The sequence below is a fragment of the Paramisgurnus dabryanus genome, chromosome 7 (genome assembly GCF_030506205.2).
Source record: "Paramisgurnus dabryanus chromosome 7, PD_genome_1.1, whole genome shotgun sequence".
NCBI lineage: Eukaryota > Metazoa > Chordata > Actinopteri > Cypriniformes > Cobitidae > Paramisgurnus > Paramisgurnus dabryanus.
In genome coordinates, this window is record NC_133343.1 from 20,735,043 (window position 1) to 20,751,998 (window position 16,956).

The following is a 16,956-nucleotide window of genomic DNA, read 5'->3' on the forward strand; positions in this document are numbered from 1 at the left end:
ACAGAGGACGAACGCGAAACCTCGCCCCAGTGTTTAGAAGTGTGTTGAAAGCTGACCGTTCCTACGTTGTTGTATGTCAACTGATACTAATTAATGTCTTTGTGTCAGTTTATTGTTTACAATGGTCCGCAAATGTGCGTTTTATATATGTAACACGTGACCTCCCTACGTCACTACGCATTTACGTTAGGTCGCGCTGGACCGGATCTAGACGAGTCCTTTGAAACTCCGTTAAAAAAACTGTTACGTGTTGAGTTAAGTATTAAATGTTGGGCTCTATTAAAGTCCATTAAAATGAGAAAAATCCTGCAATGTTTTCCTCAAAAAACATAATTTCTTCTCGACTGAACAAAGAAAGACATCAACATTTTGGATGAAATGGTGGTGAGTAAATTATCTGGATTTTTCTTTTAAGAAAATTGAATATTCCTTTAACTTATCAATGGCGGGGAAAGAGTTATGATGTCCCTGTATCTTATAGGAAAAACTAAAGAGTTATGTGTATGGAACCAAAAAAGATCAGAGGATAAAGGTCTTGTCTACAAACATGTTGTCATAAAAAGACAAACTGTAGAACAGTCTCAAATTTCAAGTATTTAGGAACTACTATAGATAATAAACTACATTTTGAGAGTAAAGTTGAGTATATCCATAAGACAACGCCTTTGCCTTTTTATGAAATTTAGTGGTTTTATTATTTTGGCAAATAATATTGTGTCATGGTATGGTAATTTAGCAGTTAAAGAGAGGAACAAACCTTCACAAATAATGAAACAAGCAAGTAAGATTACCAGGCACAGACAGCATTCCCTACAGAATTTATTTGATGGTTTTATGGAGAAAAAGGCACTTGAGATTTTTAAAGACCATACTCATCCTCTGCTTTTGAGTTGTTATCATCTGGGCGTAGACCTTAAATTCCTTTGGCGAGAAGTATTTATAAAAAATCATTTGTACCAATGGTAGTGATCATCCTAAATCGGACCGTCTGTAATGTAGGTACTGTAATGCAGCAGACGGGTTAGCAGTATAGTAGCCTACTTTCTATCTGAATCTCTCAAGCTTTTACAGCTCTGAATGTTTTTCTTAATGTTAGTCTCTTAATTATTTTTATTTTACTTTTTATGTGAAAAAGGATCTTAAGGCAATTTATTGGCATGTGTTGTTTAGTAAGTGTCATGTGGATGTATTTGCGGTTGATACAATCAATCAATCAATGATTTAATCAAGTGGATGTTTTTATGTACCATGTATCAAACCAGTGTCAAAGACAAATTGTAATAGGCAGAACAGACAATAAAGTTAACTAAACTAATAACATAATATTTGGCTTGAGTAGATTTAACATAATGTGTGCCTTGCCGCAGAAGGGTGGGCTCTTAAGGAGGCTTTAAGGAGGCGCAGTTGCCATTAGTTTGGGGCCATTATTATATTATTTTCTGTGAAGCAATAAGTAGTGTGAAAATAACTAAAACAAATAAAACTGAAATTGCGAATGGTCATGCAGTGAGCGTAAAACGAATAAAACGCTGAAAACCTGGATCAAAGTCTATTCCTGAAATATATCAAAGAACCTAGCTAGCAAACAAGTACAGCAATGATCTCAGTTCCTGGCGGAAATGCGTTCTGTTTGGAAAAAACCTTTAAACCTCAATCCAAAGCTACTTGTATCTTTCCGATGCTCCTGGCGAAAACTCCTGCGTGTTGGTGGAGCGGTAATGAGTCAGAGCGTACAGAAAAAGCCTTCATCGCCCCGCGTTCCCGCATACACACACAAACTCAAAAGCCAAATCAATATTTCTTGAAAACGGCCCCTTAAGCTGAATGACTGAGCAGCCAGTGGGAGGCGACCTTTAACCCAGCCAAATAAAAATACTGCAAAGAAACTTTCGAGAGACTTTTATACGCGGTCTTTGCCACCTCTAACTGTTCTAGCTATCTTTCAATCTACCCACTTCTTTGCATTTTTCCTTCGGTTATCACGTTGCACCTCTCCTTGTGAAATAGGGCTGCCCTTTCTCCTCTTGCCGGTTACACAATGAATTCTAGAAAGCCTGTCCCTGAGGAGAGGCAGATTTAGCATTGCACTGCGGACTCAATGTAACCCAAGCCTTGAGATGCCAATGAAATAGAGGTCAAACACAAGCGCAAACTAAGGTCCCGGGGTAGGCTTTACTTTTTTTTTTATAATAAAACTCCTCCTTTGTGAAGCGCAGTATTTTAGGGGTCCAACCTTTCGTTTTGTGTGTGATCCCTAATTCAATAAGATCTTTTCAAATGCACACAAATTCTTACCATGGTCACTTTCTGTCCCTGACCGGCCCCAGTATCTCCGCCTGCGCTCGGGACTGTGTGTGTGCCTCTCTATAACAGCAGCGATGAATCGAGTGTTGCTAACTGCAAAGACAAACAGAGACACAGAGCCAAATGGTCATATAACATAACACACTTGAGTGCAAGCCAGTAACCAACACAGAGATTTCTAATAAAACTAGGTTATAAGGTTATACTAGGAATGAACTCTCAGTAAACAGTGAAGGAAATTGAAAAGATGTCATACTTTTAAAGCACCATGTCAACATTGCCTTGATGTTATGATCTTATGATTAAACACCTGATTGGATGCCTTACAAACCAGCCTGACATCACAAGAATGTTTTATAATGTGGCTTATTTATTTAAACTGTACGATTATGAAAACTATAATGAAGCCCCACCCCTTAACCAAACATTGCAGGGACAGAAGCAGATCAAAGGCATACAAAAGAAATGATCCACATTAAAACAGTTGCGAACTTCAGTAAGATTGTGTTGGATGAACACAATATGCAGTAGATACCATACAGACTGGCTTTTAATATATTTGTTTAAATAAAAAAAAGTTAAGCTCACTGACAGTGTTTATGGTACAAAAAAATAGGTTCTGACTCATATGTCAGTTTACAAAAACAAAGTACAGTAAGTCAATAGGGTACGTGGTTGCCCTATAGACGTTCATTGTAAGAGCATTTATGTATGCATTTAGTTTGTTCATATTAACTGGGGTACGAGTCAGAAGATTCCTTTAATGGCCAGTTTACTTTGGGTGGGTTTGTGTTTTTTCACTAAATGTGTATTCATATTGATCATAAGTGACATTTTAAACACAAACCTAATTGTAACCTAATTAAAATAAACAAGTGAAAAACAACAGCAACACAACATATCAATGCTAAAGATGAGAACTTAAAGGGGCCATGGCATGAACATCTGGCTTTTTCCATGTTTAAAGGAACAGTATGTAGGATTGTGGCCAAAACTGGTATTGCAATCACAAAACGTGTGGCTGAAACTGGTGCTGCAATCACACAGCTGGTGGCCAATATACCAAACGACAACATAAACATCAGTTGAGGGCTGCAACTCCACTTTTTAAATGACAATATCCTGGCCGGACTGCTGTTGTCAGTGATATAAGTATTTGAAATGAAAAGGATTTCTTAATGTCTAGTGACATTTCAGGGCCATTTAATGATTAATTGATATAAATTTCTTACATACTGTTCCTTTAAGGGCTATAATTGGGTTCCCAGTGCTTCGGTCAACCTAGAAAATGTGAAAAAGATTAACCCAGTAACTTAGTTTTGGTAAGCCATTCTCTGCAAGCATGTGAAAACATAGGTCATTGAAATTTGGCTCTATTTATGATGTCATAAGGAGTTTCAATTGCAAAAAAACACCATCATTGCGATCAGTGTTTGAATTTCATCAGCTCATTTGCATTTTAAATGACACACCCAAAAAGCCAAATATTTCCTCACACCTACAAAGTGTCAATTTTAACGTGTTATAATAAATGATCTATATGGTATTTTGAGCTAAAACTTCACATGTGTACTCTGGGGACACTAAAGATTTATTTGACATCTTAAAAAAGTCTTGTGACATGGCCCCTTTAAATGACATCAGACTAACCCACAAGGCTTTTTTAGGCAATTATCAAACATGTATGACACAGTACTATTGTTAACACGAATTCCTGCTTTTTTAAGTAGTAAAATAAAACACCATAGCTTGGGACTGGAGGATTAGGATTTGATATCTGATGCACAAGTGAAAAACAGCATTAACCCTACAAAGCATAATACTGCAGATCTCATGTATCTACATAAGTGTAAGTACTTGATTAAATATAATTATTTGTGCTAACATTAGCATTAAAGGGGACATTTCACAATATTTTTTAAAAATGTAAAATAAATATTTGGTATCCCCAGATTACATATGTGAAGTTTTAGCTCAAAATACCATATAGATAATTTATCATAGCACGATCATTTATTATTGCCACTTTGTAGGTGTGAGCAAAAATGTGCCCTTTTAAATGCAAATGAGCGAATCTCTGCACTAAATGGCGGTGCCGTGGTTGGATAGTGCAAATTAAGAGATGGTATTATTATAAGATGATCCCATTCTGACATCACAAGGGGAGCCACATTTAAATTACCTATTTTTTCACATGATTGCAGTGCATGGTTTACCAAAACTAAGTTACTGGGTTGATCTTTTTCAAATTTTCTAGGTTGATAGAAGCACTGTGGACCCAATTATAGCACTTAAACATGGAATAGTCAGATTTTCATGATATGTCCCCTGAAAAAACAGGCCTCTTACTTATTCCTCTGTCTTCATGACTGTCTTCATCTCTGTCATCTCGCTCATTTTCCAAGTTTGACATCCGCACAGACATCTCTGGGGGTAGAGAAAGAGAGAGAGAGAAACAATTGTTAGGGTTAAGTTAAAAATGAGAAACACATTTATCCTTTATTCACCCTTCTGCCTTTATAAATCTACATCAATTTCTTTTTCCATAAATAACACTGGAAAACTGACACTTGTCTATTTTATTCCAACAGTGAGGGTGAATGGGGACTAAGGCTGTCAGTCACTTACCATCTGCCTATTTCTTTTTGCACTCCATAAAATAAAGGTAAAAGTTATCCCTTTAAAATTCTCAGAAACATAACATAAAAATCATCTGACACCAAATGCAAATTAATGGATTTCTCTTTTAATGCTTTTATTTGCTGAATGTTCATCAAACCTAACCTACTAAACATAAAATAAACCCAAAGCTAGATGATTCACCACATGAGAGAATGTAATATTCCAATTTATTCAGTACTAAATCAGAGACAGACTAAAGGTGCTTAATCTCAGACAGTAATATATTCTCAAAACAGATGAACAGCAGCACTTTTCATATGATTCAAACTCATTTAAATTACATAAGACCATTTAGTCATAGCAAAGCTTTCTACTGTAGCTGTGCAAAACTCAAAGCTGAATTAGCTTTGGATTTAAGGAAACAAATTATTTTAATAAAAATAATCTCATTAATCTTGTTTTCCTCTGGTGCACAACTGTAATATTATATTAGTTAAGTGATCAGGAAAGGTTTTGTTATTCAGCTTTAAAAGTGAAGTGCACCACTGGTGTCCATATAAAAGCCTTGTATGTATATACAGTAAGAGTCCAGGCCGTCACTCACCTTGTGCAGCCAAAGGGGACATGTGCTGATGGCTGCGACGGTGGATCTGGTGCCTGTAGGCATACACAGCCAACACCAACACCATGATACATCCCATTATGCCTCCTGCCACTGGTCCAACTGGTGCACTCTTTATCATGTTCAGAGAAGCCACCTCCTCATCTGAAAAAATAAATAAATACAGGAAATAAAGCACCACACACACAGGCCTCAAGGTATAATGTGTGACTCATGAGATATCCATTGTTCTCTAAATAACTTTTTTGTATACATTTTACATAGGGCTTTATAAGCAATTTTTTATTTCAATTTGACACAGCACACAGGCTGAACCTAATAAACAGACAAAACCGAATAACAACGGAGCAACTGTTTACATATATAATATTTTATAAACCAAGTGCAAAGACTATAATGATTTTGAACACACATGTAACCACACAGTCTATATATATATAAAGCCCTACATATATAATCATCACAACTGTTGCCACTGTTATATTTAAAAACAAATAAAGATCATCTAATGTGTGTTACAGTTACTTTACCACAGTTAATGGGGTTTAAGTCACATAAACATTGCTTTCCTTCACATTTAACCAAACATTAATAAACTACAATACGTGTGACTACAGAACGAACAGCTCACCTAAAATGCCCAATCCATCCACATATGGACTTTTGGCACCCACTATCCCTCCAAAACACTCCTTCTGCAGGGCACAGTAGGGCTTATCCAGATTAGTCTTTCCATCGCTGTCGACCATACACCATTCGCAGTCCAGAACCCCAAAACAGTCACTGCAATCACACAATAAAAAAACACAACATGTGTTTCAATGACACACATATTCATTTGTTCTCTTTTTATCACTTCTCATGTGTGGGTAGGTTTCTTAAAAAAGATTTTTTTTAACACAAAGCTGAAATAATAGCATTTTTGGAAAGGACTTTTGTTACTGTGCGTTCACACCAGACGCGGAAGAGGCGGCAAAAATTCGCTATTCGCGCGTAGTTTGACACTTTTGAGTTTGCTTGCTTGATTTGCGCGTGAAATTCTAGTCATTCGAGACATTATCGCTTAAATTCGCATCATGGGAGGGGCTCAAATTGAGTAAACTTACAAGATTGTTCGACCTCCTCACTCACTTTCTTCCAAACTATGTCCTTTTAATTCCTGTAAAAGTATGGAGATGTCTCATGTAGCGATGAGGACTGTCCTCCATTGTTGTTTTGTTTTTCTGCCTCCGCTCGCTTCCTGTAATCACGCTACTGCTAGAGCAAGCTGCTGATTGGTTAACGCAGTGTGAAAATCTGCAAAAGTTACAAAATTTTTAACTTGCGCAAATCACGCAGCAACGCTCAATTCACACAGAACGTGCCATTCGCGTTTACTGCGCCACATGATGCCTATTCGCGTCTTTGCATTGACTTAACATGTTAATCACTTGCGCGCGTCATTAGAGATCAGATTCAGAACTATAATCAAAACACACAGAGTTTTTACTGTTTTTGAATCAGTGGATGGTTCAGTGTTTTATAAGTTGAGTAAGAGTACCACCTAGTGGATAATAGCGGAATTATAGATTACCGTAAAAACTCGTTTTCTCTTAATTGACGAGATAACTTGTCAATAGCAGGGAAAGAGTTAATGTAAATTCTGCATTTAACCCATCCCACTGCAAGTCATGAACACACACACACACACACACACACACACACACACACACACACACACACACACACACACACACACACACACACACACACACACACACACACACACACACACACACACACACACACACCCAGTGGAACAAGCGGGCAGAGGGGACCTCGATCAAGGGCATCTCAGTCACTGTAGAGAATCGACCTTCAGGCCCAATTAAATACAATAAATTGATATTTTTTACATCGTAGTGCTTTCATAATTCATTCAGGTTGTCGGATATGTACCAGTGACCCACAGCAGTGTAGCAGGGGTCTTTCAATTAGCAGTGTTTCTCTAGGCAATATACCATATTTCATTGTATATAAATTACGCCACATGTAAAGTAAATCTTAAAGCCCAGTAGCTGCTGTTGTTGTGGTTGGCACAGGCTGTGAATAAATGATGTGAAATTAGCTGCGTTAAGTGAAAGGCACATCATTACACTGTGTACACTGTGTATGTTGAGCTGCTGCGAGGTCAGCGTTTCCTGTAAGTTTCTGTAAAGGGCAGGCTGATCACACCTGATATGTAACCGTACCTGCTGGTGAAGCGCTGGCTACATCTGGTGTTGATACACTGAGGCAGAGTGTCCTGTAGACTGGGCTCGATTACACTAAAAGTCAAAGGCTCCTGGTGCACGTCACAGCTTGGGTTTCTATACACACGCACAGAAACACAAAAGAGAAGCAGTCAGTTAGGGTCTAAATACAGCATAGTGCTATTTATGGTCGAACATATTTGTATTTATTACCAATCTGCTATTATGTTAATGTATGGCATGAAACCTTAAAGATAAAAGATTTTGGTAACAATTAATTTATTAATCTTTGTTAATGTTAGTTATTATTGGCAATACAATTGTTCATGTTAGTTCTTTTTAGAGTCATGGGCTAACAATTTCATACTATTATAATATTTAATAATTTATTATTATTTTTCATTGTACATTTTCTCACTAAAATGAACAGATGGCTTTGTGACAGAAAGATAAATGGCCAGGGAATAATACAACAAACCTGAATGCGTCAACGCGTCTTTTGAGGAACGATTCTGAGCTAAATGGCTAATTGAGGACACAGGTGGCTAGATATCTATTCATTGTGACGAACAAGAACTTGATGGAGTGACAGAAGTATGCATGTGTGTGACTAAGTGTGATTCAATCCAGTCCATGCTAATAAGAGTCTGGACATGTGGCGCTCTATCATAAGCCTGGGTGATTCATTTCAAGAGGGTCTTTACCTTATCAAATGTCACCGTCTGCCTTTGCATTCAAATATATTGTGTACTTGAATTCAAATAATTGAAGATTTTTCAGTAGAACAGCATAGTTTACCTATTCTCAGCATTTGTGAGGTTTCCAGTACACTCATTCACCTCTAGGGGGCACTCACAGGGGCATTCACATTCATTCTGCTCCATTCTGTAAAAAAAGAGACCACACAAAGAAATGAAATTAATTGCAGGTCTAACAAGCCAATATCATGTTATGATATTTGCTTAATTTGCATGCATTACTTCTATGATGCAACCTAGGGATGGGTGTATAGACGAAATTATGTACTGTCAGACGTGTTTTTCATTTGAACAGGAGGCTCACAACCCTTTTTGTCAATAGAACCATCATGACTGTTTAACTTTCTGAGTCCTCAAATTGTATTAACCTTTCAAAATATTTTTATATTGCTTCTGCATATAATATCAAAGTACAGAATGTGTTTCTTTATTGTACACATTATATTTAAAAACGTACGTATTTCATACTTATTGTAATTCATGTATTACATTCTTACATTTTTAATAAAACATATGACAAGACTAGCTTATTTAAATCATGTTACTGGTGGAGGTGTACAAAAAGTCTGTACCTGTGGCAGTTAAGACAGAGGCGATCCACAGTACTGCAGGCACAGAAGGCCAGCGAATCACAGGTCTCATTCACAATGCCAGCAAACGCATTGGTTCCTGGGATACGTGTGAGTTTGTACTTTGAGCAGTGACTGCCATGCACTAGGTTTGTCAGATCACCCTTGAAAATAAAACATAAAAAAATTGAGAAAGCTAAAGAAAGTTAAGAACGCTAAAAAAATATTAAAAGGCTAAAAAATAGATAAAAAATGTATTAAAAGGCTAAAAAATTGATTTAAAAAAATGTATTAAAAGGCTAAAATATATTTTTTAAATAATGTATTAAAAGGGCTAAAAACAGATTTTGAAAAAAAAATATTAAAAGACTAAACAATAGATTAAAAAATATATAAAAAGGCTAAAAAATAGATTAAAAATATTATTAAAAGGCTAAAAATATATTTAATTTTTTTTAATTAAAAGGATAAAAAAGATAAAAATATTAAAATGCTAAAAATAGATTTTAAAAAAATTATTAAAAGGCTGAAAAATAGATAATAAAATGTATTAAAAAGCTAAAAATAGATTCATTTTTTTTATTAAAAGGCTAACAGATTTTAAAACATTTATTAAAAGGCTAAATATATTTTATAATGATGTATTAAAAGGGCAGAGTTTGAAAAAAATGTATTAAAAGGCAAAAAAATAATTTAAAAAATATAAAAGGCTAAAAAATAGATCTATTTTTTTTATTAAAAGGTTAAAAATTGCTTTAAATTTTTTTATTAAAATGCTAAAAAAGGTTTTAAAAATTATTAAAATGCTAAACAAAAGATTAAAAAATATAAAAAGGCTAAAATTAGATTAAAAATATTATTAAAAGGCTAAAAATATATTTTAAATTATTTTTATTAAAAGGATAAAAAATATTTAAAAAATATTAAAATGCTAAAATAGATCTAAAAAAAATGTATTAAAAGGCTGAAAAATAGATAATAAAATGTATCAAAAAGCTAAAAATAGATTTAAAAAGAATGTATTAAAAGGCTAATAGATTTAAAAACAATTATTAAAAGGCTAAAAAATTGATTACATTTATTTTATTAAAAGGCTAAAAATTGATTTTAATTTGTTTTATTAAAAGGCTAAAAAAGGTTTTAAAAAATATTAAAATGCTAAAAAAGATTAAAAAAAAACTTGTATTAAAAGGATGAAAAATAGATTCAAAAATGTATTAAAAAGCTAAAAATAGATTTAAAAAATGTATTAACAGGCTAAAAAATAGATTTAAAAAAAATTTATTAAAAGGCTAACAAATACATTTAAAAATAAAAAGGAAACTTATGGATCTTTAATCGTGCATTAGTACAATCCGTGATACTTTGGTTTGGAAAAGCACAATCTAACATTATCTGGAATTATTTGTGACTGTCTCTATAAAAAATAACCACCAGGTGGCACTCAAATATTATAAATAGCTGACTAAACTTGACATGCATTTCCTCACAGCAATGTCTCTACAAACATTAGAATAGGCTGATATTAAATATATCATACACCAATAAATAACTTAATAATCCCACACACCACAATGCTGGTGTTGAACTTGTAGAAGCGCTGGACGGTTCGATCACTGAAACTGTTACACAGGTTCTTCTTCACAAAGTTGGGGTGGTTGAGTATGTCATTGGCCACTAGGGGCTCCTAAAGTCAAGCAAAACAGAAGAAAAGCAATTTGATATCAAACTTCAATAGCCTTGTTTCCTGGCTTTAACCAATTTTCGAATGTAATCTTTTTACAAAACAAAAGCGCAGCCCACTCAATGGCAAAAACAGCGTGCGTGCCTTAGAAAGTAGAATAATGCCATAAAAGACCCTTTTCCTATTCAGGTCAGTTTGGCCTTAGATCCAGGTTTCCTTACCTTATGGGTAATATGTTGCTGTTCCGCTGGTGCATGGCCCTTAGGATCGATCAGTGTCGGATGGGCCACAAGATATCCTCTGTCCTCCATAATAAAACAACTTTACATAGAAAGAAACCAAGAGACAGTATAAGCAATCAGAGTCTATTACTCCATTTACATCACATTAAATTGAAGGCATTTTGCATTACAAAAAAAAATATTTTATTAATATGTGTGCTATAAACCCATGACAAGTGCTGCTAACACAACACATACAGTACATAGTTATGTTAGTATAGTTATATCCGACACCCTGCCCTAATGTGGTAAATAAGATGATGTGGCATAGGTGTTCACAGCAATGACCACCCAAAACGTGTCCTAAGAGGTAGGTGTAAACAAAAGGGTAATGGAGGAATAAAACAGCAGGTTAAGATCGTTTCCTCATCTGTTCACAGGGTACCAGCTGCAGTTCAGATCAGAACAGATTCACATTGTGAAGCTAGTGGCACACTAGGGCATTTCACCTCACTAATCCTGCTTAATGACCATAGCACCGAAAACTCAAAGACCTCTGAGGTCTCCACACCACAGACAGATAAAGACCGAGAAAGCGTGAAGAGAGACAAAGAGAGAAAGAGAATGAGGGCCAGAAACAGAGTTAAGAAGAGAAGAAGAAAAGGAGGGAAAAGAGAAAGCGGAGTAGCGAGAGGGAAACAACAGAGCCACTGGCACCGAACATAACAGGATGTGTCTGGAATGCAGCTCTAATCGGTTTATATCTATGTGTTTGTCGGTCGTTTCTCAAATGCTCTCTCTTTTATTAAAGGCGGGTTGCAGGATTTTTGAGAGTCGGGCCGAGTACCAAAACACACTTGTAGCCAATCAGCAGTAAGGTGCGTGTCTGCTAACCGCCATCGTTGCCTGGGATGCGTATGTGTGGGGCGGGTCTATTAAAGGAAGGTCCAGATTCTATTGAGGCAGGGCTGGATTTGTTTAGGCTTGTTAGGCGTGTTTATTTCAAATGTCAACACTGGCTTTCAGAGATCGTGCACCCCACCTTTAAAAGTACATTATTAGTGCTAATGCAAGTATCGCTATCACTTATGCTTATACTTGGGGTTAAGTGTTTTAAGGTGTAAAGCTTGGTTGCATGAAAGTCCTTAAGCTAAGAAATCCCTTAGATATAAGGTTAAGGATACCCTAATAAAAATAGGTTGCAAGAGAAAACCGAATTCACATAGGCTACCATAAGACTGTCAATAAGTATGTACACTTAAATGCTAAAGTATTACCTTAAAGGGACACTCCACTTTTTTTGAAAATGTGCTCATTTTCCAGCTCCCCTAGAGTTAAACATTTGATTTTTACCGCTTTGAAATTCATACAGCTGGTCTCGGGGTTTGGCGGTACCACTTTTAGCATAGCTTAGCATAATCAATTGAATCGGATTAGACCATTAGCATCACCCAAAAAAATAAGAGTTTTATAATGTTTTATATTTAAAACCGATATGGCTAGGACTACTAGAACTATACTCTCAGGGGCTGTTTACACTTGGTATTAAGATGTGTTTTCATCGATCGGATCACAAGTGGACGAGAGAGACACATTACGCTTACACCTGGTTTTTAAATCCGTCTCTTTTGTCCACTTTCGACCGCTTCTGTCCTGAATACTGTGAGAGGACGGTCCGTGAGACGGTGGGCGAGTCTCTCTGCTGTCATTCAAACGCGAGCGGGAGTAATTATGAGTTTATATGGACGCAAACTAATATTATGCCGCAGTCCGCTGCTTGTTTAGCAAGTATACATGCTGCACAGTGTTTTGTTCGTTTATATATTGGAGCTTTTCTCCGAATTTTCAGCGCAATTGATGAAATAGGATCGCGCAACTTTCAACCTTTCAAAACTAAACTACGGAGAACACCCACAGTAGTTTTATCAATGAAAGGCTAAAAACGCTGTTCACCGTATGTTCACGCCAGAAGTCAAAAAAAGACGTAAAACTTGTGTTTAATACCTCAGATTAGATAAAAGGCGGTCGCGTGTGGCTGTTCGAACACATTCAACCACATTTGCGTTCCGCAACTCCAAAGCGATCCGATCGAAAGTGGTTTCGACTACCTCGGGATGTGGTTGCAAGTGGTCGAAAGTGGACGAGCTCAAAACGTTTTGAACACCGTTTACACCTGGCATTAACGTCGTCCACTTGTGATCCGATCGACGAAAACGCATGTTAATGCCAAGTGTAAACAGCCTCTCATTCTGGTGAAATAATCAAAGACTTTGCTGCTGTAACATGGCTGCAATAGGCGTAGTGATTTTTAGTATTTAGTATTAGTATTTTTCAATAGCAGGGGACTATTTTTCGGGCATTGCGTAATATCACTACGCCTGCTGCAGCCATGTTACAGCAGCAAAGTCCTTGATTATTACGCCAGAATAAGAGTATAGTTCTTAGCCAAATCGGCCTAGAAAATCGCAACTTTTAATTTTCTGTCGGTCTTAGTACGCAATGTAACTACAGAAGAGTCAAGTTTTAAATAGGAAAAATATTCAAACTCTTTGGATATTTTTTAGCGTGATGCTAATGGTCTAATCAGATTCAATGGATTATGCTAAGCTATGCTAAAAGTGGTACCGCAGACCCGGAGATCAGCTGAATGGATTCCAAAATGGTAAAAATCAAATGTTTAATTCTAGGGAAGCTTGAAAATGTTCCTATTTTCAAAAAAAGTGTTGTGTCCCTTTAAGTTCTGCTATGCTTTGCACAAAATGTAAAACATTTCTTAGTCTTTATTTTCAATGTCTATTCCTTGTTGCTCTCTTATCTGCTCTCTGTATGTTTACCCCTCCCTCACTGTTTCTTGATCCCCACCTCAGATCCCTCTCAGTCTATCTCCTCCTATTCTGAAAGAGGGGGCTTAGAGGCATACAGAGAAGACTAAGTGAATGCCTCTTTTCCAAAGAAGCAAATCTGATTAGTTTTATTTGCAAGAGCTTTAAAGAGTCTCAGTGGGGCATCGACAGCCTCAGGCACTCCACTGGACACCACAGCCAGTATACTGGGGTATTGGCAGAATCTACTGGCAGAGGGTTTGAGAAGAGACAAACAAAGTTGGGAATGGGTATGGGGGTTGGATTCGTAGGTAAAGAGTGGCCTTACCGGATTTTGTTCCCCTTGTCTTGGTTACAGATGGGCAGAAGGTCCAACAGAACTTTGTAGAAGTAGCGAAGAGTGAAGTCAATACCCATAACTGCTACTGTGTAACCGGAGGCAATTTGGGAACTGGAGAAAGAAGCGGAATCATTTCCTGCTCAATGTACTTTTAAAGAAATGTCAGAAGTATGTCATGGTTTTCAAAAATCCCATTTGAGCTCTGAATGCCAAATGTGGGCTTGATTGGCCAAAAAAAGGTAACTTCTCTGTTCTCTCCACTTTTTTTCTACATGTATTGTTAAAAGGCTTTAATACTGTATGTTTGCCTTTATTAACTCGTCACTGGTGGAGAAAGAGTTAAACAACTGACCTAGAGGCATGAATGGTGTGACTAATGGTAACCACATAGCCTGCCCCACCCACATCCAGGTATGGTCCGGTAAAAGTGATGAGACCAGGATTGGCGACAGCATGGAGATACCTTAACAGAAAGGAGTTCACTGGTCATTACACTACATTTCATACAGCATACATAATGCGAATGTTTCTGTTTCTGGTAAAATATATTAAAAACTACTAAAAATGCACTCTTAAACAAACAAAACAAACTTTATCAGCAATCCAAAGCTTTCCTTAGCTCAGTCAACATACTGATGGATCTCCAAATAACCATCCAACTAAGAGTTTGGAGACCACCATCCTGAGGCTCATCTCTTACCATCGCCTCCTGGTGGGGTCGAATGCTTTGTCCATGAGTGAACCGGGGTAAATCCGCAGCACCCCATTGGGCGTTGCTATGTAACGCCGAACAATGTAGCAGTTCAGGCTGCTCATCTCCATAAGACTCATCCATTCATCTGTCACGTGACTGGTGGCCATCACCTCGTTCCTAACCGATGACTAGAAGACCAAAGGAGGGGGTGTTTAAGAATGTAAAGGGTAATTCACTGTACTCCCTACGGTTATTTATTTCCCAAATGAAAAAGCAGAATTAAAGAGGGGAGGCGTGCTGACATAATAAAGACTGAAAAACCAACTCTGTGACCACTGACTGTGAAAGATATCGCTGAACTTATTCATGCAAAGGCCCCTGTAGTCTGGGAGGCGGCTGTTGTATGTGCGTACCTTCAGGCCTGGGTTGGCTATAAGGCGGGTGTTGTCACTCAGGTAAGCGGTGTAGTGCTCCACCATGCGTTTGGTTTCGGGCTGACTCAAGTGTTCATATGGTGAAGAGAAACTTCCAGCAGACAACATCACTGTGGGACTCTCTGAGAGAAGGAGAGGAATAATCAGCTTTGCTATTGAATTACATCAGTAACAAACATTTAATAATTTCCCAATTCCTTAAAGTAAAGCTATGGTGAATTCAGACAAATATATACTGACATATCATCTGAGCTTACCGACTGTAGCGAGCTGTTTAAAGTGCAGACAGGAGCTTGGCTGTCCCAGCAGATCCAGACGGTGGTACAGGAGTTTGCTGCTGGGGGCGGTGTTCAGATTTTTCAGTTGTTTCACTGGGATCTCTGGCTGAACATACACTATACACAAGATAAAGGACGTGTCCTGAACCTGCAAATCAGAGGTCAGTAGAAAAGAGATGAGAGGAATATACAAAATTGTAAAAAAAAGGTATTTTATTTAATATTTATATACAGTACTGTGCAAAAGTCTTAGGCCACCACCAACAGCTTTGTTGTTTTAGCAAAGTTTCAATGTCCAACCATATTTATTTATTTTCACTCTTTTTATTAAGATACAAACAGAAAATACAGGAAATATGTACACAAAATTAAAAACAAAACAATTTTCAGAACTAAATGTCTTCGATCAGTATTGAGTGTGACCACCCTTGGCACGAAACACATCTTAAGCTTTTTTTGAGGAGACTGAAGTCCTGAAGTCATTCGATTAGAATTAGAAATTAGGATTTAATTTTATTCAGGTTTAAGAGATCCTGCAGTTGCCTGCTATTGCTCAAATGGAAGGGGAGTTTACCCTAAATACTTGACACTTATACTTTTATACTGTTTTAATACTACATACACATTTCCGGTTGTATTCTAAGAAAGAGACTGAGAAATAATTATATATGATCACTATACAACTGCAAAAACAACACATCTAAATGGTAGCATGGTGGCCTAAAACTTTTGCATATAAATGCCCTTTTTGCATATAATGTGGCTGCACTTTTAGTTGGGTTCAGTGGTTTTTATTTCAGTTGAAAACTAAATAAAAGTCTCATAAACAAATATCCCATTATCGCACTCATACAGAAACACATCACTATAAACACCAAAACTTATGTTTGTGCTACATCTCATACCAGTTTCCAGGCATAGCTGACGTTGTAGGCATCTCGACGGGGGTCACGCAGGCGGTTCATGTGCCAGGACAGAGAGGAGTTGACAGGCACCGCAATGACCTGACTCCCCAGGGGCAAACTAACAACAAACAGACAACACGAGCAACCACGTCATGTAACTATAAATACGCAATATACTAAGAAGAGATGTTGGAATAAATAGAAAACTGTTCTGAATAAGACATAAATATCCCATAATCCCTCACCTAAGGATGTTTTGACGCACAACAGCAAACCCAGGGATGTTTTCGTAGTGGATGATGTCTGTATGGAGAGGAGCCTCAGTCATCAGGTATGGACGGGTGAGTGATGGGTGCATGAGGGTGTAGCCTGCAACAAAAAGTCAAGATTGAGTGACAGTAACGGCTGTACAGACATTCAAAGATAAACGATCATTTCCAAAATACTAGCCCATGTAAATATGTCCCTAAAA

General features: G+C 37.0%; 1 protein-coding gene across 1 annotated transcript in view; it reads right to left on the reverse strand.

Moving 5' to 3' along the window:
- The window catches only part of cachd1 (cache domain containing 1), an 89,404-nt gene that overhangs the window by 4,602 nt on the left and 67,846 nt on the right, over window positions 1-16,956 (reverse strand). The window contains exons 11-26 of the mRNA XM_065239863.2: window positions 16,730-16,853; window positions 16,485-16,602; window positions 15,559-15,727; window positions 15,281-15,423; window positions 14,874-15,055; window positions 14,526-14,636; window positions 14,162-14,284; window positions 11,012-11,111; window positions 10,677-10,793; window positions 9,110-9,270; window positions 8,578-8,664; window positions 7,780-7,896; window positions 6,180-6,331; window positions 5,531-5,692; window positions 4,654-4,731; window positions 2,296-2,397 (exon numbers count right to left, since the gene is read on the reverse strand). Coding sequence (XP_065095935.1) covers window positions 2,296-2,397; window positions 4,654-4,731; window positions 5,531-5,692; window positions 6,180-6,331; window positions 7,780-7,896; window positions 8,578-8,664; window positions 9,110-9,270; window positions 10,677-10,793; window positions 11,012-11,111; window positions 14,162-14,284; window positions 14,526-14,636; window positions 14,874-15,055; window positions 15,281-15,423; window positions 15,559-15,727; window positions 16,485-16,602; window positions 16,730-16,853 — 2,046 coding nt within the window. The remainder of the gene's footprint in view (window positions 1-2,295; window positions 2,398-4,653; window positions 4,732-5,530; window positions 5,693-6,179; window positions 6,332-7,779; window positions 7,897-8,577; window positions 8,665-9,109; window positions 9,271-10,676; window positions 10,794-11,011; window positions 11,112-14,161; window positions 14,285-14,525; window positions 14,637-14,873; window positions 15,056-15,280; window positions 15,424-15,558; window positions 15,728-16,484; window positions 16,603-16,729; window positions 16,854-16,956) is intronic.